General features: G+C 37.0%; 1 protein-coding gene across 1 annotated transcript in view; it reads left to right on the top strand.

The window, feature by feature from the left end:
• The window catches only part of SPAG16 (sperm associated antigen 16), a 411,223-nt gene that overhangs the window by 252,890 nt on the left and 136,539 nt on the right, over positions 1 to 21,794 (top strand). Inside the window, exon 14 of the mRNA XM_015831061.1 lies at positions 12,264 to 12,329. Coding sequence (XP_015686547.1) covers positions 12,264 to 12,329 — 66 coding nt within the window. The remainder of the gene's footprint in view (positions 1 to 12,263; positions 12,330 to 21,794) is intronic.

Below are 21,794 nucleotides of genomic sequence, written 5' to 3'. Positions count from 1 at the left end.
TTCCAGCTTGCAGGACTGGCCTAGGGTAATTTTTAGGGGGGTTTTAATTATATTTTAAATTCGACAAATATTTAATATTCTTTTTAATTAATTTTAAATTTGTATTGTTTTGTATGTATTTTAAATAGATTGTCAGCCGCCCTGAGTCCTACGGGAGAAGGGCGGGATATAAATTCAAATATAAATAAAATAAAATAAAAATAAATGTTCAACTTTAGACAAGCTCTACATTTTACTCAAATGTTCTCCTTATAAACAATACAATATATAATTTCATATTTTAATCCATAAGGTCTCTGTATCAGACCTGCTACCACTTGAAACTCTAAATAGAAATGATCCTTGGATCCATTTGTTGAGAAAGGTATAGTTTTATTAGAAGTCAGGTGTATTACAGCAATGCATAGCCAGAACTGAGAATCAGGTGCCAAAATCCCTAAATTCAATTTTTCCCTCCCTTAGCTATCTCCCACCCTCCCACCCCAGTGCAACCAGTTAGGTTTAGCAAGGATGTTTTCATAACAATCAGTTCAAGCACAGGATGGTATGCAGCTGGTATGTTGGGTGACCTTGAAGTAGCATCTCAAAGAGATACAGCACTTACTTTCATTTTCCCCCTTGCCTTCCCCACTCCTCATAGGTCATGCCAATCTGTCACCAAATAGTAGCGAAACACAAGCAAGCATTAAGGTGGCAGCTGACATAATGCCCTCTCTGGAAAAAAGGAGTTAGACCTGAAAATGAAAAGAGAGAAAAGGGTTAATTCATCAGTGTGGTTTATCAAGATAGTGCGCATGGAATTTACACAAGATTCTTGGTGCTTGCATATGTTGGGCTGCCACCCATTCGGTTTCAGAGGAGGGGAAATGTTTCCATAAGATTAGGTATTGGAGTTTGCTTCTATGGAAATGTGAATCCAATATTCCTTTGAAATGTTGCTTACCCTCAATGAAGTCAGCAGGGGGAGGAACTTTTTCAGATGGTCATAATGGAGAGGTTTTGGCTGGTTTAAGCAGACTACAATGGAAGACAGGATGTATCCTCCTAAGGTTGTTTGGCAATTTAAGTTCAACAGTCACTAGGTTAATAATCCTCACAATGGGGAAAGGGCCAACAAATTTAGGTCAAAGCTTTTTTAAGGTTGCCAGGACTGCAAATACCTGGTAGATAAATAGACTTCATCCCCTATCTCAAACTCTTTCTGCGGGGTGTTCTTTTTGTCAGCATATTTCTTATATGTTTCTCTAGCATCATCCAACTACTGGCTAAGTAGTTCACAGTTGTTTTATCCATTTTGTTAGGGAGAGGCACTTAGTAACTCTCGCGGGAGTTCAGGCATAGCTGCAGAGTCTCTGCTAGTTGGAATTTGGAAAGGAGCAAAGCCAGTGCTGCAGTATATTGTGTTGTTATATGCTACCTCTGCAAATGAGAGTAGTTCTGCCCAGTTATCTTGCTGGTAATTGACATAACATCTAAGGTACTGTTATAATACACTGTTGGTACGTTCACAGGCACCGTTAATCTGAGGATGATGTGAGGAACTTAGGCCTTGGGTGGTCCCTAATAGTCTCAAATAGTCTTGCCAGAATTGAGAGGTGAATTGCATTTCTTGATTGGAGATGATCCTCTTGGGAGCCCTGTGCAGACGATAAATGTATTCTACAAATAGTTTTTCCAGGGTTCGTACAGAGGAGATCTTTGGGCACACCAGAAAATGTACTTGTTTTGAAAAAAGATCGGCAATGACCCATAGTTCATAGCAGTCTGTCACTGAATAGTAGCAAAGCACAAGCAAGCGTTAAGATGGCAGCTGACACTCTATTTATATTTTTTTCTGAATTTTTATTTTTGATGTATTTTGTTTTGCTCATAATTCAGCATGTTATCTACAAGAAACACTTCTGCAACTTTATCTAGCTTGTGAAACCCAAAGAAGACTAAATGAGAATTATTACTATTATTATTAATCATTTATTCCACTGCCAGCCAGATGTTCAGACTGGATTTGGCATTTTTGTCCACCTATTGAATCCTTCCCAAGGATCTGGGATAGACAGATGTGGATGTTTGATGGTGTTAAAGGTATCATCACAGGATATAAGCTCTTTCAAGCAAAGCTGTCTTTTGCAACTGATTAAAGATGATTTTGTCAATCCAGTGGCATTCAAGTACACTTCAGTTGTTTTGGGATTGCATCTAAGGACTACCTATTACTATTGGTACTACCTTTGGTTTCTTTTTCTACAGTTGTTCTATTTCTATCTGCAGGTCTTGAATTTTGTTATTTTTTCCCGTTCTTTGTCTTCTAATTCTGTAGTTTCCAGGTACTGTTACTATACAGCCTTTTAGGTCTTTCTTATCAACTTAACAACTGTCGATATGTGTTATGGCAGGGTGTTATGGCAGGTATCTATTTGTTTGAATTCTAAAGTTATTATGGTTCATGGCACAGTTAGCTAGGTGTTCAGACTGGATCTATTATTATTATTATTATTATTATTATTATTATTATTATTATTATTATTATTATTATTATTATTATTAAATTTATGGTTCAAGACTTCAAGGTGATTCTGAGCAGCTGAGTTATTGACCTAAGGTCATGCAATAAATTCTGCACTTTCCAACAATTTGATTGCTGTTCTTCTCAATTGTAATATGATATTCTAAGACAGGGGTGTCAAACTGCCGGCCCACAGGCTGGATGCATCATCCGAAAGCCACGCCCACCCCATTGCCGGCAATGGCAAAACCGTCCCGATACATTGCACGACGTCACGTGACATCACAAGTTTGACATATCTATTCTAAGAGCAATTCAGTGCAGTTACTCAAGGTTCCTTTTTCCAGTATTAATTTCTTTTAAAAACTATTTTTCATATGGCAGTAAAGTGCTGTGCCCATTTCAAAAAGTGAAACACATTGATTCCTTAATCTAGATTGAAGTATATCATTCTATCTCCATTGTAACAGCTTTTTAGGGTAAAAGTCTCATGCTATATCTCACAGGTATAATTCTTATATGAGAAATGTTACTCACCTGTACAACTATGCCTAAATGATTTCTGCATAGAAAAAAATAGAACAAAACATTTGGTACTGTAGTGAAATAAAGCTGCTAACCCATGGAATTGATGATAATTGCTTATTAGATATTAGATGGACAGTCAACTGTGCTGCTTCTAAATCTTTGCTCTCTCATGAAATGCAGCTTTCTTGCCAAGCATGCCAGAAACAGAGAAAGGGACTATCTCTTTTCCTATGAGCATCTGAATTTTCCTCACAAATGGTTTTTGTTTTTCCTATGAAGCTAAAAGTGATCAAACTATTCAAAGATGGAAATCCAGATTTGTTGGCCAATTATGATACTGCTTCAGTATCTGAGTATCAGAGACCCACACTAACTTTATAATGATTTGTTTTTCCATTTAATAAATCAACACTGTTTGGCTTTTTCATTAGACTAATACAGAACAACCCTTGCTTCAGTCTTTAGTACTGGAGAGGCTGTCACAGAGAATAGGAACAGAGTTGGAAGGGACCTCGGAGTCATCTAGTCCAACACCCTGCTATCGCAGGAGACCTATACTATTTCTGATAAATGGCTATCCAGTCTCTTCTAAAAGCCTCCAGTTATGGAGCACCCACAATTTCTGAAGACAATTGGGTTCCACTGGTTAACTGTTCTCACTGTTAGGAATTTTCTCCTTAGCTCTAGGTCAGTGTTTCTCAACCTTGACAATTTTAAGGCATGTGGACTTCAACTCCCAGAATTCCACACCCAGCAATGCTGGCTGTGGAATTCTGGGAGTTGAAGTCCACATGCCTTAAAATTGTCAAGGTTGAGAAACACTGCTCTAGGTTGTTTTTCTCCTTGGTTAGTTTCCATCCATTCTTCCTTGTTTTGCCTATAGATGCCTTGGTAAATAAGTTGCCCACCCTCTTCCTTGTGGCAGCCTTTCATGTATTGGAAGACTGCTATCATGTCACTTCTACTTCTTTTCACTAGACTAGGTACACCCAGTTTCTGCCATCGTTCTTCATATGTTTTAGTTTCTAGGCCCCTAATCATTTTTGTTGCTCTTCTCTGAACTCTTTCCAAAGTCTCAGCATCTTTTTTGTATTGGGATGACCAAAAGTGGATGCAATATTCTAAGTGTGGTCTTACTAAGGCTTTGTAGAGCAGTTCTAGTAGTTCACATGATCTTGATTCTATCCCTCTGTTAATGCAACCTAGGATTGGCTTTTTTGGCTGCCACACTGTTAGCTCATATTTAGAGGGTTGTTTACTAGGACTCCAACATCCCTATCACAGTTACTAGTGCTGAGTCAGATTTCACTTAGTCTGTACCTGTACTTTTGATTTTTCTTGACTAAGTGTAAAATCTTGCTTTTCTGTATGTTAAATTTCATTTTATGGGATACGGCCCTGTAAAAATCGAGATTCATCAAGATATTGAATTGAGCCTGTCTTCTGGGGTGTTGGCTACTCCTGCCAGCTTGGTGTCATCTGCAAATTTGATGAGTTCATCTTCTATTCCCTCATCTAAGTCATTTATGAAAATATTGAAAAATATTGGGCCTAATAGAGAACCTTGGAGTTCCCCATTACTTACTTGCCTCCATGTAGATGTAGTTCCATTAAGGACTATATGTTATTAGCTTGTTTGCACAATATTTTTTTCACTCCATAGATCAAATCCACCTAATACTGGACTATAGGGCTGAACCAAACAACAGTGATTTTCTCTTATTAAGCAGTTGTCTACTTATTTTTGAATGTGTGTTTGGAAAAATCGGGATTACATTTGTTTACTTGACCTTTCCTAATTAAATTAACTAACCCTACGAGAACAGTTTCTTTTTGTGGATGATTTGTAGTCATCCAAGCAGAAAATGACCAACTTGTGAAGGACTTTTCTGACAAGCACACCAGGGCAGTATTCAGGAAATTTTAGTGCACTCTAAGTCTTAATTGCCAAGTCATTTTTTTTACAGTCCTTGAATAATCTGAGAGCAGAAGTATTGCATTTTACTAGGAAAAGTAAAGAAAGACCCTTGGAGAGGGTCTTTTCATTAATGTCTTTCTGTTGACTCTTCTGTGGACATGATAGGAAAGCAATTTTTAGCCATAACTGCTAATAGTCACAGAAACATCATGGTACAGAATTGTGGGTTTAGGCTGATGTCTAGCTCTCAACATTATCCTGAATGAAACCTAGGTGAGGAATGGAACATAAGTAAGGAACCAAATAAGTAAGGAATTGGTGTAATCTGAAATGCCATGTAAAATATGTAGAGTTATACTTATTATATGTTATACAATATATAAGATACATATATTATATAAAAAAGTTACTCTTCTGTGCAAATGTGAAAATTGTTAAAGGTTTAAATTAATGACATAGAACAAAGAATCGGGATGATAGAAACCTTGGAGGCCTTACACCATCTGAGTCAAATGCTTGTCCAACCCCAGGAGGCAAGCTATTCTATTCATTAATTGTTCTCACTGTCAGAAAATTTCTCCTTACTTCTAGGTTGGATCTCTCTTTAACAAGCTTCTACCCATTACTTCTTGTCCTGCCCTCTGGTGCTTTGGATAATAAGTCAATTCCCTCTTCTCTGTGACAGCCCCTCAAGTACTGGAAGACAGCTATCATGTTCCTCCCACAATCCTTCTCTACAATTGGCTAGACATACCTAATGCTTTCAACCGTTTATTGTACAATTTAGCTTTCAGAGCCTTTATCATCTTTGTTAACTCTTCTCTGCACATTTTCCAAGATCTCAACCTTTTTTTTGTATCATGGTGACCAGAACTGAATGCAGTATTCCAAGGGTGGTCTCACCAGTGCGCTATAAAGTGGAACTATCATGTCCCGAGATTTGATGCTATTCCTCTATTATTATTTTTTAATAAAATTTTATAATTTTTAACAGAATTCAATAATAATCATTCAACAAAAATGTGCTGTCTGAGTATCTTATTCACTAATACAAATTAAATTCCTAATCCCTAAATCTTTTATCTAACCATTGATAAAATAGGTCCCAAGTTTGAAAATATTCTGTTTCTTCTTTTTCTTTCAACCTTAAAGTAAATCTGTCCATTTCTGCACAGTCTAATATTTTTTTTATTATTTCTTCTTCTGGTGGTATTTCTTCATTCTTCCAATATTGTGCAAATATATTTCTTGCCGCTGTTATCACATGTAGAATCAAATATGTACTTTGCTTATCAAGTTTTTCTGGCATTATACCTAGTAAAAAAAAATTCAGATTTATAGTCTATGTGTTTCTCTAACATTTTTTCTAGCCAAGTGTGGATATCTCCTTGCTTTAACACATGTCCACCACATATGATAATAAGTACCTTAGATTTCCAACATTTCTCTGACATATTTTTAAACATTTTTGCTAATCTTGTTGGTGGCAAGTGCCATCTATAGAACATTTTATATAAGTTTTCTTTATATGAAGCTGACATTGTCAATTTATAGTTTCTTTCCCACAAACTTTGCCATTTCTCGAAGTCTATATTATATCCAAAATTCTTTGCCCATGCTATCATTGTCTCTTTTACTTGTTCCATCTTCCATTTTGAAATTTAATAAAAAATTGTACATTTTTTTAATTAACTTTTCATCGGAAGTTAGTAATGTCTGATCAAACATAGTCTGCTCTTTATAAAATCCATACTGTTTAATATCTTTGTCATATCTGACTTGCATTTGTAAATGTGTCCACCATGTTAAATCAATGCCCTGATTTTCCATCTCTTGCCTGGATTTTAAGTTCCCTTCAGAATTTAGAATATCTTTGTATGTCCATATTTTATCAAGACTGACTAGATTTGGATGTACAGATGCTTCCATTGTTGAAAGCTATCCTGGAATTTTCAAATAAATTTTACAATTTATTTTTTCCCAAGTTAATAATAGTGCATTTCTAATGTAGTGGTTTTGGAAATATTTATGTATTTTATTTTTTCCATACCATAAAAAAGCATGCCAACCAAGCAGTAGGTCATGTCCCTCCAAATACAGCAATCTTTTATTTCTAAAAGTTATCCATTCTTTTATCCATGTTAACACTGATGCTTGATAATATAAAACCCAATCTGGCAAGCCAAAACCTCCATTTCCCTTGGCTTCTTGTAACATTTTCAATTTAATTCTAGCTTTCTTTCCTTGCCAGATAAATTTTTGAATTAGAGAGTTTAAAACTTCAAAGGATTTTTTCTCCAGTTTTATAGGTATCGTTTGAAACAAAAATAGTATTTTTGGTAATATATTTATTTTCACCATAGCAATTCTTCCTAACATCGACAGTTGAAGATTCTTCCATTTTTCCAAATCAAGCTTTATTTGATTTAACAATTTAATGTAATTATCTTCTTTTATTGTTGAACATCTTGCTGTCAAATATATTCCCAAGTATTTGACCTTTTTGACTATTTACAAATCTATTATTATTATTATTTTTTGTTTATCTGTAAGATTTTTTTTTAATAAATTTTTTATTGATTTTTATAATTAAACAACAAATACCAATATGATGCATTTACATACACAAGCAGAAAAAAAAATAATCCAAATCAATACATTTTCGGAAATGCTCGGCAGTCCCCGCCTTGCCTCCACCCTCATTCACTTTCCTATCCTTCCTCCCTCTAACCCACAACCTCTCCTCCTTCCTCCTTTCCACCTACCTACATCCCATCACCTTTCTAACCACCTCATCGAGTGCAATTTGGGATACCAGCCGAGCATCTCCTTTTGTCAATACAATTATTGTTTACCTATAACATGTAAATACATCAATTTTTATAATTCCCCCAATCCCCTTCCCCCCCTGGACTTCCCGGAACCAAATACAGGACTAAAACACATCCCATTCCGTCTCTAAATTACAATTTAACTAAACAAACATAATACAACCAATATATACATACTTTAACTCTAATAAAGCAATAAGTAAAAACAATATATCTACTCAAAAACTATATGATATTTATTCACTCCATACTTTCTCTAAATATAATCTATCCACCTTCAACATTTAAGCTCAAAACAGTTTTTAAAAATCTAAATATCTATCAAACATCTTATATAATTTTTTTCTTAAATTTTACACTTAAATTTTTCCTTCACTTTCTTCACTCTCAAGTCAATACTTTCAAGAAAATCTTAAATCAATACTTCCTTCTTCAAAGCTGGAAAAGTAAAATAAAATCCCAATCTTAAATTTATCAAATATTTTAAATCGTTCAGAATACTATAAGTTCTTTACAAACATATAATCCTTTTTATATTATTTCAAATATTAAACTAATTTCTTCCTTTTCCATAATAAAGTCTCACATTCAGCGTCATCAACTTAACCATCCTTTGGCTTATGAAGTTTATTGAGCATTCCCTGCAAGTCTGTCATTGCAGATCTCTTTGGCCTCGCCCCTCCCACTGGCTCCGAAGTCGGTGAATATGTTATAGATACAATTTCTTTTTGTTGTTGCTCTCTCTCTTTACGCCTATAGGCAGCATGGGTCATTCTTTGCTCCTTTGAATTCACTCCCAACTTTTGTTGATTCTGAGGATCTCCTGCAGATAATGACATGGCCCCAGGCAATTCCACAACAAGTTGCTCCATCAAATCTTCCTGTGCTTTAAATGTCGATGATGGTGACAAATCAGCTTTCAGGACCGACAGGTAAAAATCTTTAGCTTTTTGAACAGAATTTAATCTGTATCTGGTCCCCGCAAAATTTACCACAATGCCCAAAGGAATCTCCCATCTAAAAGGCATCTGCCGCTTCTTTAACTCCTGAGCCAAAAAAGTAAAGTCTTTTCTTCTTCTTAAAAATCTTAGAAGGTATTTCTTTTAAAAGTATAATATCTTGTGCAGCAATTTGAAATCTCTGCTGATAAAAAAGCTGTATAATTTCATTACGACGTACTCTTGTGGTAAAGTAAACAACTACATCTCTAGGTATATTTCTCTGACGTGCAACCCAGGAATTTACTCTAAAAAAATTTTCTATTTCTCCACAAATCACCTCTGGGTTGCAATTCAATACCAGGGCCAAAGCTGTAACAATTTCCTCCTTAAGTTTCTCTTGTAAGTCCTCCTTAAGACCCCTCATTCTCAGAGCAAATTCCATTTCTCTGTATTGTGACATTACCATGTCATTTTGAAGAATTTCCACGCCTTCTTCTACTTTCTCAAGTCTGTCCTCTGTTCCTTCCATTTTCTCCACTAATTCATCCACCCGTCCCTCTATACGATCAATATGAACTGCTAGTCCTTGAAAGATGTGTGATATATTTTCACAAAGTTCCTGATTTTTCTTATCCAAAAGTTCTTCTGTCTGTTTCACAGTCTGCAATGAGAACTTAGCTAAAGCCTCTTGTAGATCTTTAAGTGTAATGGAAGGAGGAGGTGATGGTGGGGGAGATCTAGGTTTTTGTTGTTGAATTTGCACAACAGGAGAAGAAATAGCTGTTTTAGGCAATGCAGAAACTCCAGTACGTTTTGAAGCCATTCTGCCAAATTATTTTTAAAACTCACAACAGCAAGTATAAACTTAAAAAAGCTTGACTTAAGAAAAATTCTTTAAAGTCCTTTAAAATGCATCATTCTACAACCGGAAAGAAAGTGAAAGTTTTCCTTTTGTTAGAAAGAAGCAGCGCTTCCGCGGCCATTTTCTTCTCACTTTCACTTGATAAACTGTCCTACTGCAGAGCTTCTATATCTGCTCATACAGATTGAGCAACAATAGCTGACTGAGCTAAATTAAAGGGAGGGTGTCATCCTCTTGTTTCTACTTTCTGCAGTATAATTAGCTGCATCTCCAGGAATAGTCTCTGTTCAGGAACTAATGGATTAATGAATAAGATTCTTCTTTTCTGAAAGTTCACAGCCCTGAGGAGGTACATGCTGAAGCAACACAAATTACCCTCTAGCTGCTCCTAGAGTTCTTTTTATTTTGTGTTGTTTTAGTTATTATGTTACCAAGTAGAAAGTTGGTTTGGAATAAAAACAGTTTTTTAAAAAAAAGAAAAAAAAGAAAATCCTCTTAAATAAACTGGAACTAGCTTTAAAAGTAATAGCCGACCCTTTATATTTTGCCAGTGGAATACTTTACACATGGATCCAGCTGGCTTCTTTGCATGCTTCCGAAGTCCAATCTGGCTGCTGGATTTTGTACCAACTGAAATTTCTGGATCAGATATACAGACAACTACACATAAATCACATCACTGTAATCAAGCCTAAAGGTTTGTAGCCTTTACAGAAGGCTTTTAAGAGACTTTCTTTCAGAATGGGATTGTTTAAGGATGTCAAATGAGCTGGTAAATATTAGAAAATTAGATTTGGGTCCCAAAGCATCTTCAAATTGTGGAGATGAGCAATGGCACCTACTGTCTTCTCTTGTCCTACTCTGGAGTTTGTGGTGCTTTTATTAACTTCTAGGCATCTAAGTCATGAGTTAAGCTAAGAAATCACAGCCAGGAGATTTTTTGGTTTCCCCCAGCCCATTTTTTCCACCATCTAACATCCACACAAATGTTGTTCTTCAAAGTTTACTGCCAGACTCTTGACACTGCCAACTCCACTCCCCTGCTTTTTTTCTTTTCTATTTTCTTTGACAGGATGATTTAAAACAGGGTTCCCCAATCTTTGGGCCCTGGCCCACTACCGGGTAATGGCTTATTCGGAACCAGACTGCTTGTGCGGTGGGCTGGCGTCCATGCACATGTAACTCGTACAAGCAGCGCGGGCCTGGTTCCCCTCTCGCCCCACCCCCAGCCAGGCCACCAAGCTGCAAAGGTTGGGGACCACTGATTTAAAACATCCCTGAAAGAATAAACCATTGGATTATTGTTGCTATGCACTGGATTGTACAACAGCAACTGCTTTACTGGAGTTTACAAATATAATTATTTTGACTCATTTTCCTAATAGTTCAATGCTGAAGTACAGGGATAAGAGATAGAGAAAGGAACTGATTGCATGTAAAGAGTAAGGAAGATGATCTTGATAATGATATGTCAGATCTCTTACCAAAATGACAAGGAGGAAAACGTGGCTTAAGTCTGAAACAAGAAGAAGGTATACACAAGCAATTCAGGCANCTAATTCACATGACTATGGGGGAGGGAGGGGGAGAGAAGTAACGCACAGTTAGCTCTGCATGATTGATGTTAGCCTCACTTACAGTATGTAGATCAAATCAAGAAAACAACTCCACAAGAAGACTAAAACTATCAGTACTATTGGCTATAGTAACAGAATCTTGCAAGTTTGACTTTGCTTTATTCCCCCTTCCTTTTGTCCCTTATGTTCATACGCACTGCTCAGGATAAGGAGCTTTCTAGTAAAAAAAAAAAGGAATTGGAAATAAAGAAGATGGGAAACTAAGTATGGCTGCAGCTTTAAATTAATACTAAATCACAATTAAAGTGGAAAAAAACAACATTAATCATATCTAATGTAAATTGAATTAATTTAGCCAGCAAAAGGACAATTTTCAACAAGTTGTGTGTTTACAAGAGATATACATAAAATAAGACCATGTCAATCTGTTATAAAAAAGAAAAAGTTAAGTCAAGAATTTATAACATATGGAAAAATAAAAACAAAAAAAAATGGAATAGCAATTTATCTTAAATCACCTTCCTGGGAATTATCAGAACAACTTAAGACCACTAACAACTTGACCAGAACTTCTACAGAACTAAAATTACTAATCCAACCTTAACATAATGCAACCAATCTGGTGCATCTCCAGTCACAACAAATAACAAATATTAAAGATATGTTATTGAGAAATAGAAATATTCTTATTTCTATTTGAAATAAGTAAATATTTATTTTACCTTATTTTAGCATGCATAACATTTCTCACCTGTTAACATTTCTGTATAAATATGTACCTGGAACTGAGTATAGACCTCACTGAAACTCATTTTTGAATAAGTACAGTATATGTAGTATCCTAGATTTTCTTATATGTATGGTATCTCTATAAATATGGGAACTACTATATTAAGAGATGTACCATTTCATTTTTTAAAAAGATCACATTTCATTCAGGTGTGTTTATCAGGATAGTACTTTATTGTTCTCTTTCCCAGTGACTTGGTTTCCCAGACAGAAATATCGTATTCAAATCCTAGCTTTATATGATGTTTTGCAGCTTGTTCAATTATGACTTTTGTCTTCTGATTTTTATGAACTTTCTTGTTTTTTCCCCCTAGGGACTTTGTGCTCAAACATTTTATGGTCACTTGCATTCCTGCAACCATGCCACGTTCAACATGAAGGTAAGCTAAAAACAGTAAATAATTATGGTTTAAATAGAATACACACACACACACACATACACTGCTGATAGGAGTGAGGGGGAGCCTGTGGCCTAGAGGTTAATACAGCTGTGTAACATGCAAGCTGCCCAGGTTCGAATCCCAGAGGGGTATGAGTAGCTGATGAGAGCTAAAGAGCTTGAAATAGCTATACTAGTCTCCCTTTAACTCTTTGTCAGCCACAAAATTTTGAATTTACAGTTATCACAGTAGTGATGTCTGCCTGCAAAAAATGCTCCTAGACTGAAGCGAAACACAGAACAGATTGCTTTGTATTTGGTAGACTGGGTGCCCCATCCAACATATAGATATATATACACATACACACACACACATACACATACAGACAGTATATATATGAGGACCCAGATTGTTGGGGAAAATATGTTGAGTCTATAAATCACTTAGAGAGGGCTGTTAAGCACTTCAGTGGGAAGATAACAGCATTCCATATGCCTTGGCATATAATCATGCTGGCCACATGACCATGGAAAAGTCTAGGGACAACTCTAGCTCCCTCAGCTAAGAAACAGAGATGAGCACTGCCCCCTAGAGTCAGACACAACTGAACATGGGAAACCTTTACCTTTACATACATGCATACATTCATTCATTCATACATACATATTAAATCTGTATATCAAGTGATTTTGCTACTGGATATATAATCTACTGGAGTTTTTAGTTTCCTGAAATCATTATTTTCCAACAATAATTCCAGAACAAGACACCATTCTCCCCATTGAAAGGAAAAAAATCTTTATATGTTTTTTTTTTCATGGCTATTCATTTTCTGCTTGTCTATTGTTTCATTAATCATGTTCATGTGTATACTTTATAAACATGAACTATATATAAAACATTCTATAAAACATTCCTATGTATTTTGACAAGAGGGTTATACTGACAGCATGCCTTATTTCCACTGCTGCATTAGCTGCCTTCCCTTTCTGGAAAGGATGCTTTATGCTGACATCAGGACATGTCAGTAAACAGTCTAGTATTGTATTCTCCTGCAGTGTTCTTCATAATGTTAAATAATTAAACACAAATATTTGTATTTTGATGGTTTTATAGATTAACATTTATTTTGATAAAGAATGTTACATCTGGCATAAATCACTATGATGGAATTATTGATTGACATCCACAGTTACTTAATTAGAAAAGTTAGAAACTGTCAGTGTAAGGCTGATTAAACAGAACAAAGGATGCAATTTTAGAAGCTGTAATTACAGCTCCAGAAATTAATTGTAGATCTGTAGAACTCAGGCAACTGAACTATAGGTGTTCATATATGTAACTATCGAATTATTCAAACTGCTTTTTCATTCTGAAAACTAGAGTGCTCAATATATTCTCATACAAGAAATATTCATAGTTTAGTATTGAAAAGTAAGCGTATTAGAATAGAGTAGAATAGAGCTGGAAAGGACCTTGGAGGTCTTTTAGTCCAGCCCACTGCTCAAGCAGGAGAACCTATACCATCTCAGACAAGTGACTGTCTAGCCTCTTCTTAAAAATCTCCAGCGCCCATGATTTCTGGAGGCAAGCTGTTCCACTGGTTAATTGTCCTCACTGTCAGGAAGTTTCTCCTTAATTCTAGGTGGCTTCTCTCTTTGGTCAGTTTCCAACCATTGTTTCTTGTCCTGCCCTCTGGTGCTTTGGAGAATAACGTGACCTCCTCGTCTTTGTGGCAGCCCCTCAAATACTGGAATACTGCTGTCACGTCGCTCCTGTTTCTTCTTTTCTTTAAACTAGCCAAACCCAAGTCCTGTAGCCGTTCTTCGTACGTTTTAGTCTCCAGGCCTTTGATCATCTTAATTTCTGCTCTTTGAATTTTTTCCAAAGTCTCAACATCTTTTTTGTGATATGGTGACCAAAATTGGCTGCAGTATTCCAGGTGTGGTCTTAATGGGGTTTTATAAAGCGGTACTAATACTTCGCATGATCTTGATTCTATGCCTGTTTATACAACCCAGGATTGTATTAGCTTTTTTGGTGGCTGCTGCACACTGCTGGCTCATGGTCAAGTGATCATCCACTAGGACTCCAAGGTCCCTCTCACAGTTACTGTTTTTAAGCCAGGTCTCACCCAGTCTGTACTTGTACTTTTGATTTTTCCTGCCTAAATGTAAAACTTTGCTTTTCTCCACATTGAAACTCATTTTGTTGGATAGGGCCCATTGTTCAAGTTTGTTAAGATCTTTTTGGATCCTGAGTTTGTCTTTCTGGGGTGTTGGTGTCATCTGCAAATGTGATGAGTTCCCCTTCAATTCCCTCACCTAAGTCATTTATGAAGATATTGAAGAGTACTGGGCCTAAGACGGAACCTTGTAATACCCCACTGCTTACTTCTCTCCATGTGGATGTAGTGCCATTGAGAACTACTCGTTGAGTACAGTTTGCCAGCCAGCTACAGATTCATCTGGTGGTGATGTTGTCTATTCCACCTTTTTCTGGTTTACCAAGGAGTAGATTGTGGCCTGCCTTATCAAATGCCTTAGTGAAATCTAAGTATACTACATCTACAGTATTTTGCTGGTCTATTAGTTTAGAATGAAATAAGATTAGTTTGGCATGATCTGTTTTTGGCAAACCCGTGCTGGCTACCTGTTATAACTTTGTTTGCTTTTAGTTGTTCGCAGATCTGTTTTTTGATTATCTTTTCCAGGAGCTTCCCAGGTATTGATATTAGACTGGTTGGTCTGTAGTTTCTGGGGTCCGTTTTTCCCCCCTTTCTTGAAGATGGGAACCACATCAGCTCTTTTCCAATCCTCAGGTATTTCCCCAGTGTTCCAGGATTTTTGAAAGATATGGTGCAATGGTTCCGAGATAACATCTGCCAGCTCCTTCAGAACTCTGGGATGTAATCTGTCAGGCCCCGGTGATTTATATTTGTCAAGGTCGGATAGGTGTTCTCTTACCGTTTTTCTTGCTTATTTTAATATTTGTTTCTAGTTTGTCTTTTGCAGTGGGGTTTTTTTTTTTTTTTGTAAGTTGGGCTATGGTATTTTTCATGTCAATTCATAGGAATTTATAGAAAAAAGCAGTATGAAGAATCATTTTAATTTTTCTGCTCCTATTCATCATTGAATTTCTTTATGCAGAAATGGTTTGTCATTGCCTTCTTCCAGGATATTTTTGTGATATCCGAATGTGTTTGGTCTAGGATTTTCAGGTGGTCTGCCATCCACCTATCTGATTCATGCAAAATGATCAGATAGAGATGCAACGATGACCTGATTGCTTCAACCTGTGAAAAATCCACCTGATTCATCTCAACAAAGTAATTTCAGTGCCTTTGGGCTGCTTCAGGCCGATAATGTGGAATGGGATTTTGCAAAGATGGCTGAAGTGCTTTCAGCTGGCTGCTTTTAGGATTGCCTACAGCAGGCATGTCAGAATCATTCAGTCTGGAAAGCACTTTGACAAGCACTGTGTCATTTGTTGCTGCTTGGCATTCACCACAATTTTAGGCTAAGACTGTCAACACACCATCTGCTTCATCCAAACTGCTTGGGAGCAGCTCTTCTTCCACAGCACTGGTGAAAGGGTTTGGGAGGGGGCATATGGTCTGGATGAAGTTTCAGGTTGAGTGGTTTTAGCACACAGTGCAGGGTTTTCTAGAACAGGGCTTTTCAACCTTTTCACAGATTGTGCCACTTTTAGGACATGACAATATTTGAGTACCACCAGTGTTTAGCAAGGTGTCAAAAATTGATGACTAAAAAAAAGGGGGGGGATTTTGGATTTTACTGATTAAATTCATTTGTTGTTATAGAAATGGCTAGTTTATAATATTATGGAAAAGTAAAAAGTTGAGGTTCAATGTTAATGCTTCCTTCTACTGCAACAAAGGAAGTCTGTTCTTTTTCTCTTCTCCCCCTCACTTTCCCCCCTTTTTCCTCCCCACTGTGTCCTACTATTTGCTTTTGTATTTTTGTATTTTATTCTATAATAAAATATTACAAACTGTAGAAAAAAAGAAAAAAGTACCAGTTTTAATTTCTTTGCTGGCTGTTCCTTTGCTGAATCACTTTCCCTTTGCACTGACAAATGTATGATAATTTATCCATGTTTATTAATATGCACCACTGCCAGCTAGTTCAGGGGTCTTCAAACTTGGCATTTTTAAGACTTGTGAACTTCAACTCCCAGAATTCCTCAGCCTCATGGCTGGTTGAGGAATCCTGAGAGTTGAAGTCCACAGGTCTTAAAGTTGCTAAGCTTGTAGACTCCTGAGCTAGCTGATCGGCCCTTCTTCCTCTCTCCCTTCTGAGCTCTTCCACAGTGTAGTAAGAATGCACCCCCAATCTCTTCCCTGTACACAGGAATCAAGTGCAAAGCAAGAAACACAAACTCCTCTTTTTTTCTCTTTAAGCTGCCTCAGGGATGTCATATGTCACAATGTTGCAATTTTAGACTGAAAGGCTCTGGCAGTTGCGAAAAGCTTTAGCTTTAAATTAAGCCTGTTTACCTTCAAAGAAAACTTTCTAAAAGCCAGACAGACTCAATTAAAAGGGGTAAAACTAATTTCATTTATTTAAAGGGATTAAACCTTTCCTGTTGTCTTTTTTCCCTTCCCCCACCCAAACCACCTCCTTAGCCTCTCCTCTCTTCCCCATCCCTTTTTCTTCAGTTCATCTCCAGCTCAGAGCTGCTTCCGGAAGTGCCAATCAGCTGGAGGCAATCAGCTGGAGCCCTGCTGGCTCCTGGGGCTTCTGCCAGCCCAGACAGTCCTGCAGATGCAGCTGCTTCTCCCTCAGGCTTGGCTCGCTTAGGCTCATTCCCCTCCCCTGCTACACTTAGCTAGCAGTTGCGTACCACCTGCCAAGTGGCAAAGTACTACAAGTGGTAAGCGTACCACCAATTGAAAAGCCTTGTTCTAGAATATTCAACAAAACTGCAGAGCCTAGAAAACCTTCAGAATGAATTGGACAGTTTAGCATATATTGCAGGCAATCCTATAATGTGTATCTAGTCCATTTGCCTGGAAATGCTTCAGCCAATAGTAGGGAGAAGGTTCTTCTCAGCTTTTACCTATAGTATGAGTTCTGTGGGAAAAGACAGAGGTGCTCCACTGAGGTAGAATAAGGCAAAGCTATAGGATTGTTTTACTTCACTTTTCACTCTTATAGGGAAGAGGACCACCTTGCTTCCTGAAGCAACTTCAAAGGAATGTTTCCTGTGAACCTTTGTTAAAACCCTTGTGAATCATCACACAGTTGTACTACAAAACAAACCCTGGTTGGCTTTTCAAGATCAGTTCAGTAGTGTCACCTACTGAAACTATTTTTCTATAGTTCAATTTAGCATCTGATCAGATTGCTGTGTAGGCACATATTTTATTCTGAATGTGCTCATATGTTACTAGCAATAATAGTGGTCATACTTGACCCAGAAGATCATTTATGCTTCAAAGAAGTAGCCTATGTTTGGTGACAGATGTAAGACTCAAGAGCAGCAGTATCTATAGGCAAGCTCTGCTCCTTTTGGAACTTTGTGCACAGTTGCAATCCACATAGAAAATTAGTAAGATTTAATTATATGCCACCAAACTGTTTTTGCCTCCCATTTTGGACACCTACTGTAACCTATATGTTTTGTTACCAACTGTGAATTGTGATCAATTTAATAAAATAAGAGTTGTGTGTCTTCTCATTGAGCTGAGTTAGTGATGAGCATTTTTAATTAAATTTATTTGCCACCCAACTCACTTCTAATGACATCAGATGCCATTAAGGCCTGGTTGGATAGAATACAATAGATGCATTTCTTTGGATTCGGACCTAAAATAATGAAGAACCAAATAAGAGAAAAGCCATAAAATATTATCCAAGTCTACTTTTTAAAACTTAATTCACCTTTTCTCTTTATCTAATTATCTTACTTTCCAATACATTGATTATCTTCTGATGTAGTTCTTTTTTATCAGGACTATGCACAATTCAGATGTAGATTCTCAATGCTGTGTCCCCATCTCCACAAATTAACTTATGAAAAAAGTCCCCATTCTATCTGTCCTTTAACTCAATTCTGCCTGAACTGCTTGGACTCCATTATTGTGTGTCCTCCTGTGAATTCATGTATATAAATGCGATTTTTAAGAAGGAGCAAAATAAAATGTAACTTTAACTCAGAAGAAATTTCTTAAGCATAATCTCCCTGAAAAGGTAATACAGTAGATTACATCATGTGGGTATGATGATAGGTAGGTAGGTAGGTAGGTAGGTAGGTAGGTAGGTAGGTAGGTAGGTAGATAGATAGATAGATAGATAGATAGATAGATAGATAGATAGATAGATAGATAGATAGATAGATAGATAGACGCATACATTAGAAAAGCAGAAAAATGTTTACAATAAAAACAGGATCAAAAGTATTCTTATGAAGAAAATTATAAGCATATCACAATTTAATGTTAATTGCATATAAAAAAGCAGTAGGGTTGGGCTGAAATTATTTGGTGAGTCTTTCACTCAAGAAAGATAGCTATTCTACAGGTCCTTTACTGAGACAAGGCCTTAGAGATAGAGGATCTTTGAAAAATCAGGCTACTTGCCACATTAGGCTGAATTAAATTACCTTAATAAGGTTGTTGTCAATGATGAGCAATGCACAATACAATATTTATTTATTTATTTATTTATTTATTTATTGAATTTATATCCCGCCCTTCTCCTTGCGGACTCAGGGCGGCTGACAATCAGTTAAAAAATACATCAATAACAATTACAAAATTAAAATTAGTTAAAAAGAAATATTTAAATGTTGTCTAATTAAAATATGATTAAAAACCCCTCTAAAAATTGCCCTAGGCCAGTCCNTGTCTTGAGGGCGCGGCGGAAGGAAGGGAGATCAGGGATCACCCTGATCTCTGGGGGCAGCTCATTCCAGAGGGTGGGAGCTCCCACAGAGAAGGCCCTCCCCCTTGGGGTCGCCAGCCGGCACTGTCTGGCCGACGGCACCCTGAGGAGACCCACCCTGTGGGAGCGTACTGGCTGATGGGAGGTAATCTGTGGCAGATTACAACACAACACAATACAGAATAGCTGTGTGGGTTGCTTGTGATTCTCAGATTTCCTGTTTTTAGTGCCAGAAACACCACCACCCCATTACATCAACGAAATTCAGAGACAACTATATAATAAGTGTCATTTCTAGTGATTTTCAGTAGGAAAGGAAATAGATATTAATCCATATACAGATTTAATAAAATTTAAAATTTAAAATATTTGAAAAGTGGGAGGATTCAGTCTAAGAATCCTATTATTGTTCTGTTCATTGCAACCAAACTGTTTAAAACCTTTGACAGGGCATGATGAAGCAGAAGAGAAACAAGGGAGAAGCAACAACCTAGCAGTGCAAATTTTAGGTTCACTCCAATCTTTGGACAAGTTTTATACCAAGAATGTAAAGTTGCCTGCACAACTGAAACCCCTCCCTTTTTTTACATGCACCATGAATGTGAAGCTTACTTAAAAAGAGGCAATGCTTTGATTACACTGTGTTGCCATTATCATGATTTCAGCTGGTGAGATCTGTATATGAATGAAAGAAGTACCGGTTTATATTTCAAAATTCGTATGGAGTATGTAGTTGGAGAGGTTAAGACAAAAAAGCATGGTAAGGTTTTGTAGTTCTTCCCAATTTAAAAAAAAACATGCCTCTAAAACTAGAAAATAGATTTCTTCTTTTTAGCTGAAAGCAGAGTTGAAACTTATATGTGAATATGGGCATGATTTTAAAACAGGAGGAAGAAACATAATAATCTTTGTAACAACAATTACAAAGTAATAATAAACCTAAGGAATACTAACAAGTAAAATATAATTAATAGAATATCTAGCAATATCTAATCAAATAGCAGTGTGAATTTCAGGTTAACTATTCCAACATTAGAGCCAAATTCTTCCCTAATGGCAATAGCTATTGGACAAAATTTAGCAGTCTTCATAGTCATTTCAGTTCTATCAGGAGAAAGCATATTTATTCAATTCAAGCTCTGTTCTAATAATGCCCAGCTAGTTAACTGCTTGGAGACTAGGCATATACATAGATAAAATGTTGCTACTGTATGTACCAAAAAACAAGATGAGCAGCTGAATGGCAACCATAATTTGCAATAAAAGACACAATGAGCAGGAGACCTTAATAATGTATTGACAATCTGATCTGACCAAAAACAGCAAATAACCAAGAAGCACTCTGGGATAAATTAAACTCATTTTTAAATTCTGTAAAGTGCAGGATTCAGAATGCTGGAATGTATAAACTTTAGACTTGCAGAAATATTTATATGATTATAAAATCTTATTTGTCTTTCAGTGTTTGCCCTGTAGTCAGCCAGACTTTAGCAGAGGTTAGTGATCTCTATTAGGCTGGAGATGGGCGGAGATATAAAGCAGTAGTAGTAATCATTTTCATTTCTCTTCTGAAAGCTAAATTTTAACCAATTCTTGAACCTTTACATATGAAACCCGTGCCACAGAAAGATGTCAAGTAGATGCTTTAGCTCATGGGTATCAAACTCGCCACATGACGTGACGTGTCGTGACATATCGCGACTCTTTTTGCATTGCCGGCAATGGGGTGGGCGCGGCTTCAGTATGATGAAACTGGCCCATGGACCGGCAGTTTGACACCCCTGCTTAACACAAACCAAATATAGTGATGTAACCAAGTCTTGTAACTATGAAAGAATCAGAAGGGTGGAAGGGATGTTAGAGATCTTCTAGTCTAATTGCCCGCCCAAGGCAAGAATCCTTATACCATCCTAGACAAATAGTTGTCCAATATGTTCTTGAAAACTCCCAGTAATGGAACACCCATAACTCTAGGAAGCAACCTATTCCTTTGGTTAATTGTTCACACTGTCAGGAAATTTCTTTTTATTTCCAGTTAGGACCTCTATTTAATGACCTTCCATCTATTACTTCTTATCCTGATTGTGGGTCCTTTGGAGAATAAATCGACCCTCTCATCTGTGTGACTGCTGCTCCAGTACTGGAAAACAGATATCATGTCAACCCTAATCTTACTCTTCAATAGGCTAGACTAGGGATCTTTAGACTTGACCCTTTTATGACTTGTGGACTTCAACTCCCAGAATTCCTCAGCCAGGCATACTGGCTGAAGAATTCTGGGAGTTGAAGTCCACAAGTCATAAAAGGGCCAAGTTTGAAGACCCCTGGGCTAGACATACCTAGTTCCCTTAACCATTCATACGATTTAGCCTCTAGGCCAGGGATCATCAACCCATGGCCCACTACTGGGCTTTGAGCCTTCCAGAACCAGCCCACAGAAATGGTGGGTGAGTGCATTTTACACATGCGCTTCCCCACTCACATGAGCAGCGGGCAAATGTGTGTGCACTTGTTCCATTTGCACAAGTGATGGGCACATGCCCACTGCTCACACAAA

The sequence above is a fragment of the Protobothrops mucrosquamatus genome, unplaced genomic scaffold (genome assembly GCF_001527695.2).
Source record: "Protobothrops mucrosquamatus isolate PMUCROS unplaced genomic scaffold, P.Mucros_1.0 scaffold_253, whole genome shotgun sequence".
Classification (NCBI taxonomy): domain Eukaryota; kingdom Metazoa; phylum Chordata; class Lepidosauria; order Squamata; family Viperidae; genus Protobothrops; species Protobothrops mucrosquamatus.
The sequence above is the reverse complement of the archived record's forward strand: the minus strand, read 5'-3'. Positions and strand labels throughout refer to the sequence as shown.